Source organism: Eulemur rufifrons, chromosome 8, assembly GCF_041146395.1.
Source record: "Eulemur rufifrons isolate Redbay chromosome 8, OSU_ERuf_1, whole genome shotgun sequence".
NCBI classification, from domain to species: domain Eukaryota; kingdom Metazoa; phylum Chordata; class Mammalia; order Primates; family Lemuridae; genus Eulemur; species Eulemur rufifrons.
In genome coordinates this window covers 10,187,574-10,207,807 of record NC_090990.1, presented here as the reverse complement: position 1 = coordinate 10,207,807, position 20,234 = coordinate 10,187,574, and the positions used below count along the sequence as shown (strand labels likewise).

General features: G+C 58.4%; 1 protein-coding gene across 1 annotated transcript in view; it reads right to left on the bottom strand.

Moving 5' to 3' along the window:
- The window catches only part of CROCC (ciliary rootlet coiled-coil, rootletin), a 40,246-nt gene extending 20,012 nt beyond the window's left edge, over positions 1–20,234 (bottom strand). The window contains exons 1-19 of the mRNA XM_069479401.1: positions 20,175–20,234; positions 19,537–19,660; positions 18,013–18,167; positions 13,250–13,435; positions 13,070–13,153; positions 12,932–12,993; positions 12,683–12,848; positions 12,013–12,119; positions 8,927–9,163; positions 8,413–8,509; positions 7,699–7,782; positions 7,115–7,348; positions 6,312–6,511; positions 4,655–4,837; positions 3,292–3,436; positions 2,492–2,638; positions 1,915–2,145; positions 935–1,128; positions 534–661 (exon numbers count right to left, since the gene is read on the bottom strand). Of these exons, the coding sequence (XP_069335502.1) occupies positions 534–661; positions 935–1,128; positions 1,915–2,145; positions 2,492–2,638; positions 3,292–3,436; positions 4,655–4,837; positions 6,312–6,511; positions 7,115–7,348; positions 7,699–7,782; positions 8,413–8,509; positions 8,927–9,163; positions 12,013–12,119; positions 12,683–12,848; positions 12,932–12,993; positions 13,070–13,153; positions 13,250–13,435; positions 18,013–18,167; positions 19,537–19,660; positions 20,175–20,234 (2,824 nt within the window). The remainder of the gene's footprint in view (positions 1–533; positions 662–934; positions 1,129–1,914; positions 2,146–2,491; positions 2,639–3,291; positions 3,437–4,654; positions 4,838–6,311; positions 6,512–7,114; positions 7,349–7,698; positions 7,783–8,412; positions 8,510–8,926; positions 9,164–12,012; positions 12,120–12,682; positions 12,849–12,931; positions 12,994–13,069; positions 13,154–13,249; positions 13,436–18,012; positions 18,168–19,536; positions 19,661–20,174) is intronic.

Below are 20,234 nucleotides of genomic sequence, written 5' to 3'. Positions count from 1 at the left end.
TGGAAACCTGCCAGCATTTCCCTTCCTGGTTCGTCTGGCTTAGGTGTACATGGACGGGAAAATTCATTTCCACGACCCAAGGAGATGCTTAGCTAACGTGCTGCGTGGGAAACAGCCCTGAGTTCAGAGACTGGTGAGGGGCAGGCAGGGCGGTGGGGCTGAGACTGTGGGGCCAAGATTCGTCCAAGAAGCAGCTGATGGCTCCACAGAGAACTCAGAACTCTCTAACTGCCCCGATGATGACACAGTAGCCACTGCTGACTGGGCCAGGCACTGAGCCAAGGCCTTTACGTGCTTTTCTCACCTTGTCCTGGCAACAGGCTCAGAAGGTGGGCATTATCACCCCCAATTACCACAGACGAATCTGCAGCCCAGAGAGGGAAGGGGCTCATTCAGGGGAAGACTAGATCTAAGTGGCAGAAGTAGAATTGGAAGCCAGGTCAGCCAGACTCCTACGCCAGTGCTCCCAACTTCTCTGGGACCCCAGAACTCAACGGGTTGCAGTCTGTCCCCCAGGCCCCCGCCCCTCGTACCTGTCAGGGTCTCCTTGGCCAGCAGGAGGGCCTGCCCATCTGCTTCCAGCTGCTCCCGGCGGGCCTCGAGCTGGGCCAGCTGCCGCTGTACCTCAAACAGGCTGCTCTCCAGGGCTTCCTTCTCCAAGCTGCAGCACACACAGGCCCTGAGGCCTTGGGACTCAGCCTCCCCGGCCCCAGGAAACTGTGGCTCTCAGGGCGTGGCCAGATGTGGGCCGAGTGCCAACCTACCTGCCTGGCCGGGCCCACGTTCCCTGGGGAGGCCTGAGCCAGAGCTGAGACGTGTTGGCAAGCCAGGCTCCTAAGTAACTGCCCCTCTGGGCCAATGCCTGGGCCAGGTGGTCATGGTGTGGCCCCAGGACAACCCCCCAAGGTAGGTTGGGCAGAGCCCAAGGCCTTACCGCAGGCGTGTGGCCTCCTCTGACAGGGTCCGGCCTTCACGCTCCGCTGCCGCCAGTTGCACGGCCAGGCCCGCCCGCTCCTTGGCCAGCGCCTCCTTCTCCCGGGCCACTCGCTCCAGCGCCTCCACCTGCCGGTGTGACTCCCGCCGGGCCTGCTCCAGCTCCTGCTCCCGCCCGCTCAGCTGCCGGGAGAGCTGGCCCCCACCCAGGGCCTGTGAGCACCGCTCCCAGCATCCCCCAGCCTGTTCCTCATGCAACACCCCGACTCTGGGCCTGACCTAGCCCCGGCCTGGGTTCAAGCCCAGGCTTTGCCCTGATGTGCTGTATGCACTTGGGCAAGTCACAGCCTTCTCTAGACCTGCAATGCACATGCGTATAAGAATGTGGACCCTTACTCAGCTTTGGGAGTACCAGAGCCCTTGCCTGACCCCAAAACTTGCAGAGAAGGTGAATATGTAAAACAGACCCAAGGGGAGATACTCAGCAGGCCCTAGGGGGAGAACTGTAGCCCCTGGGCCATTCCCGAGAGGCCCCTCTCAGGAACCCGGGCCCTCCAGGATAGACACTGCATAAAGGTCCGTAAATCCCTGAAACCCTAAAGTCCCTTCCAGCTGTGATGTCCCCAATAGTCTAAGATTCCAATTCTAAATGTCTGTATCTATTATCATATAATTAATCTGTATAGAGTGGCAACTCAGGGCCACGTCTTCCTCTGCCAAGTGCTTACACAGGTTTTCCCATGCATTCTTCAGAATCACTGTCTGTGGCGAGAACTCTTAGCCCCATGTTACACAGGGGGAAACTGAGGCACGGGGGGGGTAGCCTGTTCAAGGTCCCCAGCTAGCAAAGGTGGAACCAGATTTAACCCAGAAGCGTGTTCCTGTGCCTGCGACTTACCCCAGGACAGGATGCAGGAGGCTGGGAGTCCAGCCCCCACCTGCTCCCAACCCCCCCCACACACCACACCACACTCTGCCCACCTGGGCCAGCTGCTCCTGCAGCCGGCTGCACTCGTGGCGCAGCGTGGGGAGCTGCTGCTCCAGCACCTCCCGGGCCTGCTCCGCCACGTGCAGGGAGCCCTCCAGGCCCTGCCGAGCCACCTCCTGCTCCAGCTGCAACTGCTCCAGCCGCTCCTGCTCCTCCCGTGCCAAGGTGGCCTCCTGCTCTGCCTGCCGCTGCCGGCCCAGCAGGGCTGCCTTTTCCTCCTCCAGCTGGGGGACCGGGCAGGGGTTGGGGAGGGGCCCAGTGAGCAAGGGGTCCCTCCCAGGACCAGGGATGCCTCGTCCACCCACCCACCTACCCACCCATGACAGCCAGCCCCGGGGAGGCTCCCGGGGGTGAGGGGAAGTGCCCTTGGGGGTGTGCACACGGGGGAGGAGGAAGAACAGAGGAGGGCCCATGGGGCTTCTTTGCTCTGATACCAAGAAAGAGAAGACAGACAGACAGACAGACAGAGTCAGAGAACCACGGAGATGGAAAGAGAGGCAGGGATCAAGACAGACGGGCACAGGGCTGGTCTCATGGAGGACAGGTGGGTGAGGCTGGTGCACAGCGTACCTGGGCGACGAGGTGGTTCAGGCCCAGCTTGTCCTGAGCGAGGCTCTCGTTAAGGGCGCTCAGCTTGGACAAGGAGTCCCGCAGAGAGGCCTCCTCTGCCCTCAGCTTGGTCATGGAGAGCTCGAGCTCCGCGCGGCCAGCCTCAGCCTGCAGAGTCAGGACCAGGCGGCCAGAGACAGTAGGGGAGGGAGAGACGGGGTGAGCTGAGCAGCAGCAGGAGGGTGGGGAGGTGGGGAGAGACAAGAGACACAGGGGGAGGGACCCTCAGAGATGGGTGGGAGGACAAGGAGAAGACGAGAGACGGGAAAATCACCGCAGAAGGCCTGCTGCTTACGGAGCTATTTAAAAGAAGCCACACGGGGCAGAGCAGTGAAAGAACAGGGCCAGAGATCAGGGGGTCCCCCCAGGTAGGGTCTGCAGATGGCACCGCTCAGGCCCAGGCTGCAGGGAGTGGGGCAGGCCCCTGCCGAGGACCCTCTGGGCCGTGGCCCCAACTCTCACAGACCCTAGGACCTGTGTCCAGAGACGGCATGGGATGACCCTGAACTAGAGGCACTGCTCCCAGGAGCATCTGGAAAAGCAGGGATATGGCCACTAAGAAGGGTCAGTCCACTTAGGGCTGGGAGCAGAGGTCAGTCTGCGGCCTGGATCAAAGGTCAGCCTACGTCCAGAAGGAAGGGGTCAGTCTACAACCAGGCTCAGAGGTCAGCCTGAGACAGGGATCAGTCTGTGCCAGAGTGAGGGGGCTCGGGGCCTGACTCAGAGGTAGGTTTGTGGTTGTGCAGCAAACGAGGACCCACCTTGGTCAGCGCCTCGGCCACCTCCGCCTTCTCGGCCTGCAGCACGTCCCGCTGCAGCGTGGCGCGGCTCAGAGCCTCCCTCACCTCCACCAGCTCCTTGGCCAGCCCTGAGCGCTTCACTTCCAGCTGCTCTAGCTGTCGATGGCTGCGGGACAGAGTGCAGGAGGGTACCCATGTCACTTGCCCGCCCTGCGCCTCCTGCAGCCAGCTGGATACTGGGCCAGGGGCCAGGGCCAAGGCAGAAGTCTTGGGGACAAGAGCCTCACTCACAAGGACAACAAAGCCCACTGCCTTTTAGCTTTGACTCTGGACCTCCGTTTTCACATCTGCAAAATGAGGTAACACCTGCCTTGTAAGGTTGTCACAAAGATACATGTACTTGCTGTACACGAAGTGCCTGACACATCACCCCAAGGGCCTTCAGACACAAGAATAATACCCACTACCACCGGGTACTGAACATCACCATCACTCATGCCTCGGGAAGGGAAGCAGGGCAGTGGTAAAGAAGTTAACTCCGAGGGCAGAATGCCTGGGTTCAAGTCCTGGTTCTTCTACTAACTAGCCGTGCGGCCTGGAGCAAGTTACACGGCCCCTCTATGCCTCAGTTTTAGCATCCATAAAATGGAGATTATAATAGCCTCTACAGGCCGGGCACGGTGGCTCATGCCTGTAATCCTAGCACTCTGGGAGGCCGAAGCAGGAGGATTGCTTAAGCTCAGGAGTTCAAGACCAGCCTGAGCAAGAGTGAGACCCTGTCTCTACCAAAAAGAAAAAGAGAGACAAAAAAAAAAAAAAGAAAAAAACAAAACCCAGCCGGGCATTGTGGCGCATGCCCGTAGTCCTAGCTACCCGGGAGGCAGAGGCAGAAGGAGGGCTTAGAGCCCAGGAGTCGGAGCTTGCAGTGAGCTACAACGGCATCACTGCACTTGACCCAGGGCAATGGCGTGAGACTCTGTCTTGACAAAAAAAACAAGGGAACTATAATACGCTCTACATCACAGAATTATCCTGAGGATTAAATGAGAGAATCTAAGTGCTTAAAATGGTAACTGAGACTTAATAATATTAGTATTGGTATTATTATAACCAGATTTAAAAAATAATATGAATATTATTACTGTTATTGTAATTAGTGTGTTATTATCATCCAAGTTCTCCCTTCTACCCGTTCTCTATCCCAGGTAAGTGACCATACGTCCCTGAGCCTCAGTTTCCCAAAATGGCACTGATTAGAAGACTCTCCATCAGAGGAGTGCCAAGAGGCTGCCTCCAGGTGGCAGGAGGCCCAGGACACAGTGGGTGCTCCCTAGCCCCCAGCGACGCTGTCAGGAGCCCCAGCAGGGAGGTGAGAAGCAGTTACCTGCGCTCGAGCTCCCTGCGTGCCCGTGCGCCGTCCTGCACCATGTCCTCCTGCTCTTCTTCCAGCCGGTCCCGCTGGCGCCGCAGCTCGTCCTGGGCAGCCTGCAGTTTCTCCCGCTCCTGCTGTAACTCCTCCGCCTGCTGCTGGGCCACCTGCAGGCTGTGGGCCAGGCTGCCCTTCTCCCTGCAGGACAAGGGGAGGGGGAGAAGACAGGATGCTGGGGCTGCGACCTCCAGGGAAGATGGCGGGGCTGCTCCTCTCATCATGAGCCTCTGTCTTTCCAGGCACCTGCCTCCAGGAAGCCCAACTCATTTCACTCACACCTCCCCTCAGGAAGAACCTGGCTTTCCTTTTCCCAACTGGCCCTGTTGGAGGCCTGCTGGAATGGATGGAGGTGTGGCATTATCTCCAAGCACCTCACCAGGTAGAAGAGAACAGGGCTAGGCTCCTGGGACACATGGGCAATTGTGCCACCAGCTCTGCTAGGCCATGCAACCAGGAAATGCCCCCTATAGCACCCCATGCCCCTCGATTCTGGGAAGCCAAATAGAGTTGGGTGTGTCCAGATCCCACAGCTTCCTGCCACACAGACACATGGCAGCCGTGGCAGGGGAGGGAGGTGGCAGAAACCAGGAGCCCCAAACACTTGCAGAGAGCTGCCATTTCCCCACTGGAGGTGGGTAGGAAAAAACTCACAATGTGATATTAAATAAAACGAGTAGAGTGCAAAACGATGTTCACTGTGAGCATAGCTACTTAAAAGCCCTTCTCGTTCCCAGGCATCGAAAGCCTGGGTTTGCTACCAGATGGGCCTGATTCCAAGTCCCACCCTGCCACCCCCAGCCACATGGGCTGTGTGAGTCTAGGCAAGGTAACAGTTCCAGATTGTGTCAGTTTGCCGGGAAGACTAATATGGGAAGCACCTGGCCAAGAGCCTGGCACATAGTAGGTGTGCAGGGAACATTTGCCACCCCCTGCCAGGAAACACCGTGGGAAGCAAACCAGGGCCCTAACGGGGATCAGGATGGGCAGGTGAGGCTGTGAGGGGGTCCTGCCTTTTTATTTCCCCTCCATTTTTCAAACTTTTCATTATATGGTTACATTTACGAAGAGAAAAACCAAAACACAACAATAAAAAAACCTAACTGGCAGCTAAGAGTTGGATAATTTCTTGGCTTAAAATTTCCAAGAAAGACAGTCTTAGACTAATGCTGTTAATAGAACTCTCTGAGGTGACAGAAATGTTCTACAGCCACATGTGGCTGGGTTTTGTTGTTGTTTGGGTTTTCTTAGAGACAGGGTCTCACTCTGTCAGCCAGGCTGGAGTGCAATGGCCCCGTCGTAGCTCACTGCAGCCTCAAACTCCTAGGCTCAAGTGATCCTCCTGCCTCAGCCTCCCCAGTTGCTGGGACTGCAGGTAATGAACCACCCCCCAGCAACGTATGGCTGTTGAGCACTTGAAATGTGGCCAGTGCAACTGAGGAACTAAATTTTTTATCTTTTTAAAAATTTCAACTAATTTAAATTATAATAGACACATGCAACTAGTGGTGACCACATTAGTGCAAGCCACACGCTTTAAGGCTCAGGCTGGCATTAGGCCCAGACACTGATTTATTCCGCCCCCCCCCACCCCCACTTCTGACCTCCCGGTCACCTGCTCAGGAGCTCGTTGACACTGCGCAGACGCTGGGCCTCACGCTGGGTGTCCTCGTGGGCCTGGGTGGCCCCATCGGTCTTGTCCTTCAGACGCTGCAGCTGTTCCTCTAGGGCACGGCGCTCACCCTCACTGTCGCTAAGCTGCTTCCTCAGGGCGACAAGCAAGTCCTGGCTCGCTTCATAGCGCCCACGCATGTCCTGGGGCGTGGGGATCACTGAGTCCGGAGGGGGCACGGGGGCTCCCAGAGCCTACCCACTGTCTGCTGGTTCCACGGACGTACACCAGCCACACTAGGCCAGGGCCCTCACGGCTAGGTTTCCACGCACCACAATTTTGAGCCCTCTCCCGCCTGGGGACCCAAGCCCGGGGATGCCAGACAAGCCCCCCAGCACACTCCTTCCTCGCCTGGGTCCTGACTCCACCCCCGGGGCTCCCCGTGCATCCTGGCTCCACCCGGAGACTCATGCCTACCTCGGCTCTGACTCTGCCCCTAGCTCTCTCTTCCTAACTATGATCCTCTTCCCAGACCTTTGCCCAGGGACCCAGCTCTGTATAATGGGACCTGGTCTCCCTTTCTACCAGGGCTCTAGCTGGGCCACAGCTTCCCTCCTCCCCTGGCTCCACCCCCAGCTGCCCAAGCACCGCCCACTCTGAGCTCAGAGCTCGGCCACCTGCTTGGGTCCTGACACCCTCAGTCGCTGTTTCTCATGGCTTTGGCTCCATCTCAGGGGCTCAGGCTCCTCCCCACAACCTGCTCAGGACCCCCTGGACCCCAGGACGGCGCTCAGGCCCCTTGCTACCTGGACCTGCAGCTGGCGCTTGTGCAGGGCCGAGTGGATCAGGGCGAGCGTGGAGGAGTCGGAGCAGGCCGGGGATGGGCCTCGGCGAGGGGAACGGCCGCGGCCAGGCGAGGAGCGCCGGGGCGGGGACGGTGTCCGCTGGCCCGAGAGCCCCCGCAGACTGCCGTCCGACGTGTCCGCCGTGCGCTCCGAGCCGCTTAGCTGGACACCGCTCTCGGTGTCTGACAGGACGGCCTGGGGGAGAAGGGCAGGGGGCAGAAGGAGGTGGGGAGACGCGGGGTGAGCTGGCAGAGAAGCCCAGGCGCGCCGAGGGGCCTCTTCACCCCGAACTGCAGCACAGCCTAAGCTCCTTCCTGCCAGAGGCTTCCTGATTCTGCCTCCTGCACTAGCTCACAGCCCTGTTTGCCCGCTGAGGCCTCCCATTTATCGCGAGGACACTCAGAGTTTCGCACAGGTGGGCCTGGAAAGCGCTGTGACTCTCCTTGGACGGCAGCAGCCTGGGTCCGGGCCGCCCACTGCAGTTCAGCCCAAGGCCCCAGAGGGCGTGGCGGGCAGCTGGGGACTGCCTGGCAGAGCTCTCCCACCTGTGCCAGGTCCCTCAGGGTCTGCTGCAGCCCCTCTCCATCATCTGCCTCCAGGGCCGCCTGCTCCTGCAGCCGCAGGGATTCCTTGAGTGAGGTTAGGGAGACAAAGAAAGGGTGGTTAGGGGTCTGCCCTAGTCTGAAACCTCCCCGTCCTCTCCCTCCTGGCCCACTACCGACCGGACCAGATGGCCTCTAGGCCATGCCCCTAGGCCAGCCACGTGGGAGACCCCACAGCAGCCCACTGCCCTCACTGAGCAGACCAGGCCCAGAAAAGCGCTGTGTCCGGTCCAGGTCACACCGACTGCTGGAGGAGCACTGGACATAGAACCCAGGCCAGGCCCCAGGGTGACCCTGAGGAGGGTCCCTCTGGTGGGGAGGCAGCCGAGTTCCCAGAGGAAGAGCCCTGGACCAGGAGAGCCCCAGCAGGAGTTCAAGTTCTGACTCTCCGCGTACAGGCTCTGAGACTCTGGACAAGCATCCCCTCTCAGGCCTGGTCTCCTCGTCTATGTCATGGGGACCATGCTACAGGCTGCCGGGAGGACGAAACGGGATACAGGAGGCGAGTGTGCTTAGCACTAAGCCGGGCACACACACGAGGGGCGAGCATGAGTCTGAGCGGGATGCTCAAGGTGGCCAGAGCCTGTGTCCCGGATCTGATGGACCTGGCCGGGGCCCACCCCACCCTGCCACGTCCTGGGGGCAGCTGCCTCTCACCAGGGCCTCAAGTTTCTCAGTGAGGGCCTTGTTGACATGATCTTTCTCCAGATTCTGGTTCTGAAGATGCTCCACTGCCAGGGCCAGCTCTGTCACTCTGGAGTTGGGGACAAACAGAGGTGAATGGGGGACTCCTCCAGCTTCTGTGTCCTCCGTGTTTCCCCAGATCTAAGGGAGGGACTCTGAGATCCACCTCCCTAGCTGTGTGACCTTAGGCCAGTCACTTCTCCTCTCTAGGTCTCAGACTTCTTATGGTACCCATTTTATCTCGTGGGAAAGCACTCTGGGACTTGTCCAGGTAGCAGGAGTTAGGGGCGCAAGTTCTGTCATCCGGAAGTTGAACCGTGCATGAGGCACCCTGGGCAAGTGCCCTCGGAACCTCAAAGGGGGTGCCTGGGAAGACCGGCTGAGCTCACACGGGGAAGGACCCATCCCCAAACAGACACTCCCTCCTCCCTAAGCCTCCGGTGCACCCCCTGCAGAGAGGCCTGCCTGGCACCCGCCAGGCACCCACCTGGCACCAAGGTCGGCCTTCTCCAGGTCACTTTGCACCTGCTGCTGGGCCAGGTCCTTCTCACGGAGCACCTTGTCCCGCAGCTGCTCCTCCAGCTGGGCCTGCAGCAGCGCTTGCTTCTCCAGGGCCGCTGCAGCCCGGCTCTCCGCCAGCTGCAGGCCCGCACTCAGCCCCAAGCCTGCCTCCTGGACAGCCCGTGATGTCCGCGCCAGCTCCCCTCCCAGTTGCAGCAGATCCCTGGGGGAGAGAGCACAGGATAGGGACAGAAAGGGACGGTGGTGGCTCCCAAGTGCAAATTAAAACTACACTGGTCTGACTGAGCACAGTGACTCACACCTACGATCCCAGCTACTCAGGAGGCAGTCACAGGAGGATCACTTGAGCCCAGGAGTTCAAGTCTGCAGTGAACTATGATTGTGCCACTGCACTCCAGCCTGGGTGACAGAGTAAGACCCTGTCTAAAAAAAAAAAAAGAAAAAAAACTACACTGGGCTGGGCATGGTAGTGCACACTGTAGTCCCATTACTCAAGAGGCAGAAGCCGGAGGCTCCCTAGAGCCCAGGAGTGTGAGGCCAGCTTGGGCAACACAGAAGACCCCATCCCAAATAAAAAAACAAAAAACAAAAAAACTACACTGGGAAGTTGCTATCAAATTGGAAAAAAAAAAAAAAACCAAAAAAGTCACATGATGCACAACGTGGGCAAAGCTGTGGGGTAGGAGGCCGCCCCTGCATGGCTGGTGGGAGGGTGAGTGGTGCATCCACAATGGAGGGCAATTAGGAAGAGCCTGGAAAAGCCTGAATGCACAGGACCTCTGCCCCGCCAGCTCCACCGCTAGGAACATATCCTACAGATACACCCCGACACAAGGGCAGTGACCTGGGGCCATGGGATTCGCTGCAGCATTACTCATGTAAAAAACGCTGGTGACCACCTAAATGTCCATCAAAAGGGGACTGCTATTAACTATGGCACATCCATTCAACAGAATACGCTGTGCCAAGAAAAACCAGGGAGGAAGCTCTTCCTATCCTGAGATAGAGCCCCTCCAAGTTGTAACTATTAGGTGAAGACAGCATCTTCAAGAACTGCAAAGATGAAATTCTACCAAGAGTATACACATAAAAAATGTATGCAATCTGTTTTATTTGCTTGTATAAAATAACGCTGGCTGGGAGTAGTGGCTCCTGCCTGTAACCCTAACACTTTGGAAGGCCAAGGCAGAAGGATCGCTTGAGGCCAGGAGCTCAAGACCAGCCTGGGCAACAGAGAGAGACCCCGCCTCTACAAAACATTTTTAAAAAGATGTGGTGGTGTACTCCTATAGTCCCAGCTACTTGGGAGGCTGAGGTGGGAGGATCATTTGAGCCCAGGCGTTTGAGGTTACAGTGAGCTGTGATGGCGCCACTGCACTCCAGCCTGGGCAACAGAGTGAGACCCTATCTCGAGATAAAATAAAATAACCCTGGAAGGCCATTTAGGAAGCTGATGACACTGCTTGCCTCCAAGGAGGGAAGGGGAGTGTCTGGGGCCAGCGGCGGGAGGGAGACTTTTCACTGTACACTCTTTTGAAATGTTAACCTTGTGAAGGTGTGACTTATCCAAAAGTAAAATGTAAAAATTTTAAATGCTAATTAAAAATAAAACCTGTTTTAAATCCATAATATAGGTTAATAAACTCCGTCCTTTGTTGAATGAACTGTACCACTGAGTATCCAACAGAAAGGAGCAGAAGTGCCTTGTTATAGAATTCTAATTAACACACCAAGAAGTGACAGAATGAGATCACAGTTTTGCGACCTCTGATCAATGTTTGGATCTTGGCATTGAGCATCAGCACTGCCAATGTCATAAAAAGAGAGACATCCAGCCCTAAGTGGCCTCCTGATGGAAGAACACACTCCACTTACAGACTCTTGCCAAAAAATCATCCCCCCCAAAAAAACAGAACCTGAATCTGATCTAGCCTTGGATATAACACCCAAGTCACAGGAAATACAGGGGACAAGGAACATGTTAAGTGACACCATAGGGATGCAACCAGCAAAATCCAGACTACGGGAATCTCTAAGGACAACCCAGTTTCCTGAACAAATTAAGTTAACAGAGACTTAAAAGATAAAGCAACCAATCACGTTTTGTGAACATCTGTGGCTCTGGATTCAAACAAATTGAAAAGACAAAAAGTAAAGCAAGACTATCTGAGACATTTATGAGTCAACTGGAGAAGCTGAACACTATTTGATAATATGAAGAAAAGACACTAAAATGAACACATTGGTCTCCTGCCTCGGGGCTCTCCCCACAGCCTGGCCTGCTCCGCTGCCACTCTGACCATGGTGGGCCGCTGCTCAAAGCTAGGGCAGGACTCAGCTGCCCTGCTGAGGCGGGCTCTCCTTCTCTGCGCTGGCTCGTGGCTCCAACCCCCCTGGCTGCCACGTGCTCCCACCCCGCAGCCTGTGCTCACCCTGTCCCTCTGCCTGGGGTGCCCGCTGCTCTGCCAGTTTCCACCCTACCATAGATTTTCAATCTATGCAAATTTCACCTTGTCCCTGAAGAATTTTTCTGACCTCCCCACCCCTCCCATCCTTCTGAGCATCCAGGACATTCCCTCTGTCCCACCCTCATGTCACTGACCCCTCGCTCCCTCAGTCTAGAATTTTGGGGGGCTGTATGTCTTTTCATTATGAGAGGTTGCGAGACCCTTGGTAGCAGAATCCGAATGGTCTACTGGATTCAAAGCAGGAGCTTCAAACCCTGATTCAGCCACTCACGTACTACTCAGGAAGGTCACTCCACCTCTCTGAGCCTCCGTGTCCTCATCTGTAAATGGGGATCCTTACAGTTCCCACCTCACGGGGACGCTGTGAATATTAGTTGAAATGAAATGTACGAAGAACCTAGCTCAGAATAAACATCTAGCAGATGCTGGCTGCCCCGACTGTGGTAATGTTAACAGTTAATTGTCACAAGTTGCCTCTGCATCTCCACAGGGCCTGGCACACAGTAGGTGTGCTCAGTTGTACTGAAGTTCATCTGAGTCGAGTGGAGTCTCCCCAGCGCCCCCTCCCCCGGCCAGGCCTCACCTCTCGGTGGACACCTTCACCTCGCTGACCAGCCGGCGGACTCCCACCACCTGCCTCCAGAGGAGCAGCAGGCGGCCGTGCTCGTTGCTGTAGTAGGCATTGAAGGACTGCAGGGGACATGCCAAGCGGAGGGCTGGGGTGAGTGCAGATCCGTCCCCTCCCCCAGCTCCCCCAGCTCCCCCAGCTCCCCCAGCTCCCCGACCCGGGAGGCACCGCTGCCCAGGGAATGTGTCTTCCCGGGCGGCTCTGGCCTGTGCAGGGCTGTGTCACAGCAGCCACACTCAAGCTCTCAAGCCCAACGGCTCCCTCTTGCACAGGGAACCGGGTTTCAAGGCTTCCACTGGCCGCGAGAGGTGGCACAGAGGGGCAGAAAGTGCAGGGGACCTCGGTCTGCACCCCAGCTGCCAGTCACATGACTGTGGGCAGGTTTCTTAACCTCTCTTTAACATGAGGAGAACGAGGGCACCTACCACATGTGGTTATCATGAGGAATAAAAGAAAATGCACGCCGGGTGCTAATGAAGGCAGCGATTATGACGATGACTATTCACCTCTGCTGACCTGTTCACCTGGCCCGCGCTCCCTCTCCCTCTCTGGACTCCCAAGTCCACCCCTCTCTGCAGGGGGCTGTCCCCTTAGGTCAGGCTGGCCTCCCAGCACCCCGGGCCACCTCCTCCTCGCGCCTCCATGCTGCCTCCCGCTGCTCCAGCTCCTTGCGGCTGCGTGTCCAGTCGCTGGTCACCTTTCGTATGTCCTCGCTCAGAGCCTGGTTGGCCGAGCCTGCCTCGTCCAGCTGTTCTCGGAGCATAGCGTTCACCTGGGCCAGGCTGGCGCTCCTGGGCAGGGCACAGGGAACCAGTGGAGGGCCACCCTGCCAGCCCTGCACGCTCCCTGCTGCACCCTCCCTCTGCGCCCTCACCTCTGCTGCTCCTCCTCCAGGCGGATGAGGGCGCTCTCCAGGTCTTGGCTGTGCTCTGTGTCCTGGGCAGGTGAGGGGGGAGTATCAGGCTGGGCAGGGGGAGGGGAGGGTCTGCCCCGACCTCACCCTGGCACCCACCCTCAGCCGTTGCTGCTCCAGCTCCGTGGCTCTCTCCAGCACCTGTTGCTCCAGCTCTGTGCACCTCTTCTTGTACTGGAGAATCTGGGGATGGGCAGAGAGTGGATGGTTTGCCCCAGGGGGTGGGGGCAGGGCAAAGTGAGCACAAGGGAGGGCAGGAGCAGAATGGGTGGCCCTGACCTTGGCCTGCAGCCGCTGCACTAGCTGGGCCTGCCGCTGCTGGCCCTCCTGGTAGGCCTGCAGCTTGCGCCGGTAGGAGGCCTGCTCCTCCTGCAGCTGCCTCCGCAGCTCCACGCTCTGCCGTACCAGACCCCTGGGCTCCTGCGTCTCCAGCTCCCCAGACTCCAGCCGCACAGCCTGCTCCAGCTGCAGGAAAGGGCCCTGGGTGAGAGTCCTGGGCCTCCCGGGAAGGCAGGCACAGGCCTCTCCAGGGGGCGCCAGGCTGGGCCCAGACCCATGATGCTTTGCAAGCTGACAGCCTGGCACCAGGGAGAGCAGGCACATGTGGGCAAGCCCAGGATGCAGTGCACGTGTGCACCGACGGGCGGATGCAGCCATGCAGGGACATACAGACCAGGCATGCATGGACACATGCAGGTGGGCCCACAAACTGCATGCAAAACCCAAAGCTGCACCTCGGTGCACGTGTGCCTCTCCTCCAGAACACAGAGTCCTGCTGTGGTTTATAATTATTACATTCAAGCCCATGTCTCCCCACCCCCACCCCAACATGACCTCAGGAAAGCCTAGATTTTTCTTCCCCATTGTATCTTAGTGCCCAGAACAGTGGCCATGGTAAAGCTTGGGTCACGCTCAGTAAATATTTGTTGAGATCCTGAATTATTGGCACGAGCAATGGGAATACATTCAAAGCAGAGGCATCAATACACATATGCATATATGCACACCTGAGCTACAGACATGCACACACATAATGCACATGGGCAGCTCAAACACCCCCAGGGTGACACAGATCAACCCCCACATACACAGTAGTAAGATCTATAAGAAATGCACACAAATGCTGCCTATTGACCCCCTCTCTGTCCCCACCTCCCCTGTACCTCTCTGGGAGCCCCTGCCACTGCCAATTTCCTCCACCCCCAGGCATCTAGCAGCACCTTTGTCCTCAGACTTCTGTGGGCACAGGCAGGATGTCTGCCTGGCTCTGGCTGTCCCCACTAGCCATGGCACCCTCTCAACCCCTTAGTATACCTGCTGGGCCCAGGTGCCCCTCAGCCTCCTCCAGCTGTTGGGGGAAAGGGAGGGGAGGGAGGAGCAGGGCAATGAGAGAGCACACAGTGGGCTGGGGGACACCCAACAGGGACGTCAGCCCCACACTCACTGTCATCTCCCCAGCACCTGGCCTGCCACAGCCCCGGCAGGGCATTCACATGCCCCCCCACACCCCCATGTGGGGCCACACCAATCACAGGGGCAGCTGTTCTCACCCACGCTGATCTCGGGTCCAGGCTGGGTCAGTGGCAGGGACAGTGCCCTCCAGGCCTGAATGCACCCAGTATGCCCAGGAGATGCTCTGTGAGCCACCGACAAAGCCAAGGACAACCGCATCTCTACCCACCCCATCCCCAGGGACACATGCCCTCTGGGGTGGCTCACTGGGACTGCTTGGAGGCTCCCCCTTGAGTCTAAGGATGTGGAGGGAGGTGGAAATAGGGGGTTTCTGCCTGGACGGTGGCTGCAGGCCCACCAAGTGTCTGCACGAAGCCCACTTAATTCCATATGTGGTGGCAGCCCCGAGACGTGTGTTGTGCATCAGTGCAGGTGTACCTCACTGGGTGTGAGTGGGATATGTTCTGTCGTGTCTCCACGTGGGACGTTGTGTGTGTCTCTCATGTGTGGGTGCTGGGTACATGCTGACAATTGGGTGAACCTGCGTTAGGTGGCGTCTGTGTTGTGGTGTGGGCATTGGGCCCGTCTGTGTGTATCAGGGCATGAGTTTATGTGTTTGTATAGCCGTGTGTGGCAGGGACGCATGTGCACAACTGTGAGAGGTCTGGAGAGTGTGCCTGGGCTCTGCGTGTCTGTGTGTGTGTCAGTGACCATATGCTCTGTGCAGCTGTGCAGACCTCCGTGGGCTGACCGGGCTGAGTTGAGCTGTGTGCCTTTTCTGTGTGCGTCCACGAGATGCGAGACAGTGTGCTGGGTTGTCTGCACGTGGGTATATCGTGGTGGTGTGACTATCCATCTGGGTGACTATTCTGTGAACATCCTGTGAACCTCAGGGTATCCGTGTGGCATGTTTTGTGCATCTGTGTGTCTCTGTGCGGGGCCGGTGTGGCCTGTGTGTGCGTTGCACGTCTGTGCGAACCAGGCGCCGTTTGCCTCTGTGATCTAGAGGGGTGCAGACAGTCGCCAGGTGCTCCTCCCCCTCCGTCAATGCTCAGAGCCGGGCCCTCCCCGCCACACCTCACCCCTTTCCACAAACTTCACCCCGTACAAAACAGCCTTTCAATTTTACTTGCAATTCAAAAGCGAAGGAGGCTGCCACTAAGCCAGGGATGAAAGAAGTTTACTGTCTCCCCTGGCAACCGCTGCCCTATACCCGCCATTCAATTCACTCTGTCCAGGTTGCCATGGACACTGGGGGACCCCAGGGGGTCTGTCCTCTGGAGCCAAGGGGGGTGGCCACTCCCTCCTTTCCATTCCCACCTACACCTGCTTCTCAGGGACGGGAAGAAAGCGGGGCTCTCCACAGGGACCCTGGGGTCCTCCGTCTCTGCTGGGAAGTAGTCTCTGGAAGCTCCTGCCTCAGTTTCCTCAATAGGACACAGATCCTGACCCTCTCTCCACTCCCCACCCCAAGGGTGCCATGGGGTTTGAAGGACCAGAACAACCTCGCTGGCTGCCGCCCCCGCCACCCTCCCCAGCTCACTATGCCTGTTATGGCCGCAGGGCAGATCTTCCCACCTGCGTCCACAGGGACAAGGGGGCAGCAGAGAGAGACAGTGTCACACAACTGCAGAGCCTTGGACCAGGGGTCTCATCCCAGCTCCACCACTGACCTTGGGCCCATCATGCTCCCTCTCTGGGCCTTGGTTTCCCCATTTGTAATAAGTCAACCTCCAGATTCTTAAGTTCTCTGTGGACCCACCCTCCAGGTTGGGACCATTACGATGCCCATTTAACGGAGGAGAAAACAGAGGCTCAGAGAGGGGAATCAGCCTGCTGGGGGTGACACAGCCAGTTAAGGCCAGAACCCAGGTGTCCTGACTGCCCACCCAGGGCTCTGTGTTGAAGTCTTGTTTCCTGTGCAGGGGAAGGATAGGACGTCCAGGTCACTCCCGTTCAATCCCTGCCTTCAGGTGGGGCCTCACTCAAACCATGTCGGACAGAGGACACCTGAAATGCCAGGCTCCCTCTGCACGCTATTCAAGGGCTTCCCCAGACACATGAGGGAACTTTCTAGACTAACCCAGGACCCCGTGCTGCAGCCCCAGCCCCAGCAGCTATGTCCCGGCACAGAAGGGACCTCCACCTCCCACCTCCTCTTTCCTTCCCCTGCCAACCAGGAGGGCTTTGCGGGGGGCAGGCAGGGCTAGCTGCACTGCCAAGGGCCAAAAGAGAGGCCTAAGCCAGGAGGGGGCTGGCTCAGAGCCCTGTTACCACCAACACTGCAGGACTTGGGCCATCCCGCCCTCCACGCCCCTGCAGACCCCGGGAAAACTAGCCCCGCGCTGTCCTGAATGCTAGGGGCCACTGCAGGCCCCTACCCTGCTCCTTGGCAAGTCCCAACAAGTCGGGGGCTTGTCCAGACGGGCGATACCAGGACACGGGCACAGCCCGCAGTCACACACAGAAATGCACACCCCCTTCGCAACACAAGTGTACAGGCCTCAGCCTGGACAGGCTCAGCTCAGGCTAACCCTAGGTCTGTTACTACCACACAGGGGACCCTAGGCCAGCCCCTGCCCCTCTGGTCCCTTCCAGCTTTCCGGGGGCCAGCTGCCCCCTGAAGATCCTAGCCCAGTGTCTTCCCACACACAGGAAACAAGACTTCAACACAGAGCCCTGGGCTGGCAGTTAGGACGCCTGGGTTCTGGCCTTAACTGGCTGTGTCACCCCCGGCAGGGAGCTTCTCCTCTCCGAGCCTTCATTTTCTCCTCTGCTAAATGGGCATGATAATGGTCCTGACCTTGGTGCATTAAATGTAAAGCGCCCAGCATGTGCCTGTACAGTAGGCATTCAATAAATGGTAGCTCCTAGTACGATTGTTAATACCCCCCATGCCTCCCGTCTGCACACAAACACTCTATCCCCGTGCACCTCCCTTACCAATATTCAGCCACGATCAGTTCCCCAGGGGCACCTCCCACCAGCCTAAAGGCCCAGAGCAGGCACGGCATCAAGAGCACCCCGCGCCCCTGGCCCCGGCGCACGCCAACCTCCCGCCCCAGGCCCCGGACCCCCACAAGCCTGCAGCGCAAGTCCGGGTGACATGAATCCTGTCTGGACACAGAGACAGGCCTACCCTCTCCTTCCTCCCCTGCCCAGGCCTCACCCCAGCGGGGAGTGTCAGCAGCTGCCTGAGACAGCCCGCAGAGCACCAGGGTGCCCATGCCAGCCTGCCCTGGCATCCAGCCACGGCCTCAACCTCAAGGTCCATGGCAACAGGAGCACAGGGAGATGTCAGAGACTCAGGGGCGGGAAGGGCCTCCCGGGGTCTTGTTCTCTGGCCCCACACCCCAAACACGCCTGGTGCGGGGACTTTATTCCATTATCTCATTGATTCCTCACAACTCTACGTCCCATTGCCATCCCGGCTCCGGAAAACAGCCTCAAAGAGGGGAGTGCTTTGCTCAGGGCCACTTCTAAACCTGGGCCGGCCCGACTCCAGGGCCCACCTTCCGCCCTGCGTACAGGCCTGGTCTGGACCTTGCAGCTGCTGCCCTGTGCCCGCCCCAGCCCCGGGCAGCACCCACCCTCTCGCTGACGGCGTTGTACTTAATGGCGAGCTCATCGCGCTCGGCGCGGCTCTGGGCCAGCAGGTCCTCCACGCGGGACAGCTCCTGCTGCAGCAGCTGGTTCTCCTCCTGCAGGGACAGCAGCGATGCCATCTCCGGGGCTGGCAGCGAGGCTGGCAAGGGTCAGTGGGCACATGGTTGGCTTCTGCCCAGGTCCAGTGGGACACCCTCCCCGACAGGTACCCCACTTGTCACTCAGGGCAGGAAGGTCAACCAGGTTCCTGGGGGAGCCCGGGTGGGAGTGGGTGCAGCACCAGGCCTGCTAGCAGAGCGGAGGAACAGGAAAGTAGGCAAAGAGAGGCCCTAGAGCTGCGGTCCCCAACCCCTGGGCCATGGCCTGGTACCAGTCCATCCATGGCCTGTGAGGAAAACGGCTGCATATCACCGCCTGAGCTCTGTCCCCCACCCCCTAGCTCCCTGTTCGTGGAAAAACTGTCTTTCATGAAACCACTGCCTAGTGACAAAAAGGTTGGGGACCATCGCCCTAGAGCTAGGCATAAAGTGGACGCAACTGCAGCTAAAGTGCAGGAACGAGGCTCAGCCTAGGAGTCTAGGCCCTGAGCACTTGCTCCTTCCTTCTTCAATTACTATTCTTCTCTAGGCCTCAGTTTTGTTCATCTGTAAAATGGAACAGTAACCAGACCCTGCCAGAAAAGCAGGAAAGCCTCACTCAAGGCCAGGGCTCAAGACAGGCTATGAGGAAGAGGAGAAAGAGAAACGAGGGAAAGAAAGGCCAGAAGGAGAAGCAGGGTTGTCAGCTCCTGTGGGGCGCCCTTCACCCTGGGAGAACTGGACGCACATCACAGGCCTTAGCCAGCGGCAGCCCGCTAGGCTCTGCCAGCCTGGGTGAGGGCTCTCCAAGTCTCTCCATGTCTAGGGTCCCAATACCCCAGCAGTTGAACAGGGACTATGGCTGGAGCACCAAAAACACCATTTGGCAGAGCAGCCAACACACCAGCTGCAACTGCCTGTGCCCTTCCCAGACCCTCAGACGATATAACGAACTTGAACATGCCACCACCAAGAGGAGGTCCACCAGCCTTCCTGCTTGGGTGGGGAATGGACAACACCACCCTGTCAGACTTCTGCAAAATGCTGGTCTGAGCTGAACTGCCCTCCCCCTGGAATCTCAGGTTCAGCCAGCTCACACCTTCCGTAGGAGAGAATATGGTGTTTGGGGTTCAAGTCTTTGCAGCAGGCTGCAGGCAGTAGGGAGGGGACGTTCAGCCCTTCCCTTCTAGCTGCAGCACGTGGGGAACAGGTCTGGGCAAATTACAGCCCTGAGCCTCCATTTCCTCATCTGTAAAATGGGTCCCTCTCTTATAGGATTATGCCTGCCTTGAAATGAGTATTCAAGAGATGAAAGCTATAGTCATTGTCACCATCATGCCTGCTGAGGAGGGGTGTGAGCAGAGGTGACATGCGGGCAGTGACTATGGAGCGGGCAGAGTCTATGGAGGGGGAAAGGGTCGGGGGTGGTACCTGGGCTCTCGGGCTGGCAGAGGTTATGGGTGACAATCTCCCGGATGCGGGCAGGCAGGCTGGAGAGCCGGGGGTCCCGGGCCAGGTCCTGCTCGCCCAGTCCCAGGAGGTTGCTCTCCAGTGTCTGCGGGGAAAGAGAGAGGGTCTTCAGGACACCTGGGACCTTGTGCTCCCCGGCCTCAGAGGAAAAGGAGCAAAGTCCTGCCGCCCAGCGTGAGGGTGCCTAGAGGACCCGCAGGAAACCCCCAAGATGGAGCGAAGGCTGGGAGTTAGAAAAGAAAAAAGCGCCACGGGAGGAGACTCTTGTGTGCCCTCTGCCGCTGGAAGGAGGCCCCCCAGAGCCAGAGAAGAGAACCAAACCCTACGGCCAACTCACAACCCCCATCAGCACAGGTGGGTGAGGATCCTGCTGTGCCCGAGGGGACCCCCGTTGCCCACCACAGGGCACTGGGATATGGGAGCTGCAGCAGGTGCAGCAGTTGTGCCCTGTGTGTCCTCTGCCCCCAGTCGTCCTGGGAGCCGCAATCTGGGGTCCCTGTGCACCCCACCACCGCCACACCTCTTTCCCCCTTGGCCCTCAAGATTCATCCACCTCTCACCACCCCTGCTGAGCCCACACTCCCCCATCCTGGACCTACCTGGACAACTGTCTCCAGTGTCAGCTGGGCCTCCTGCGACCCCGCCAGCCCCAAGCTCAT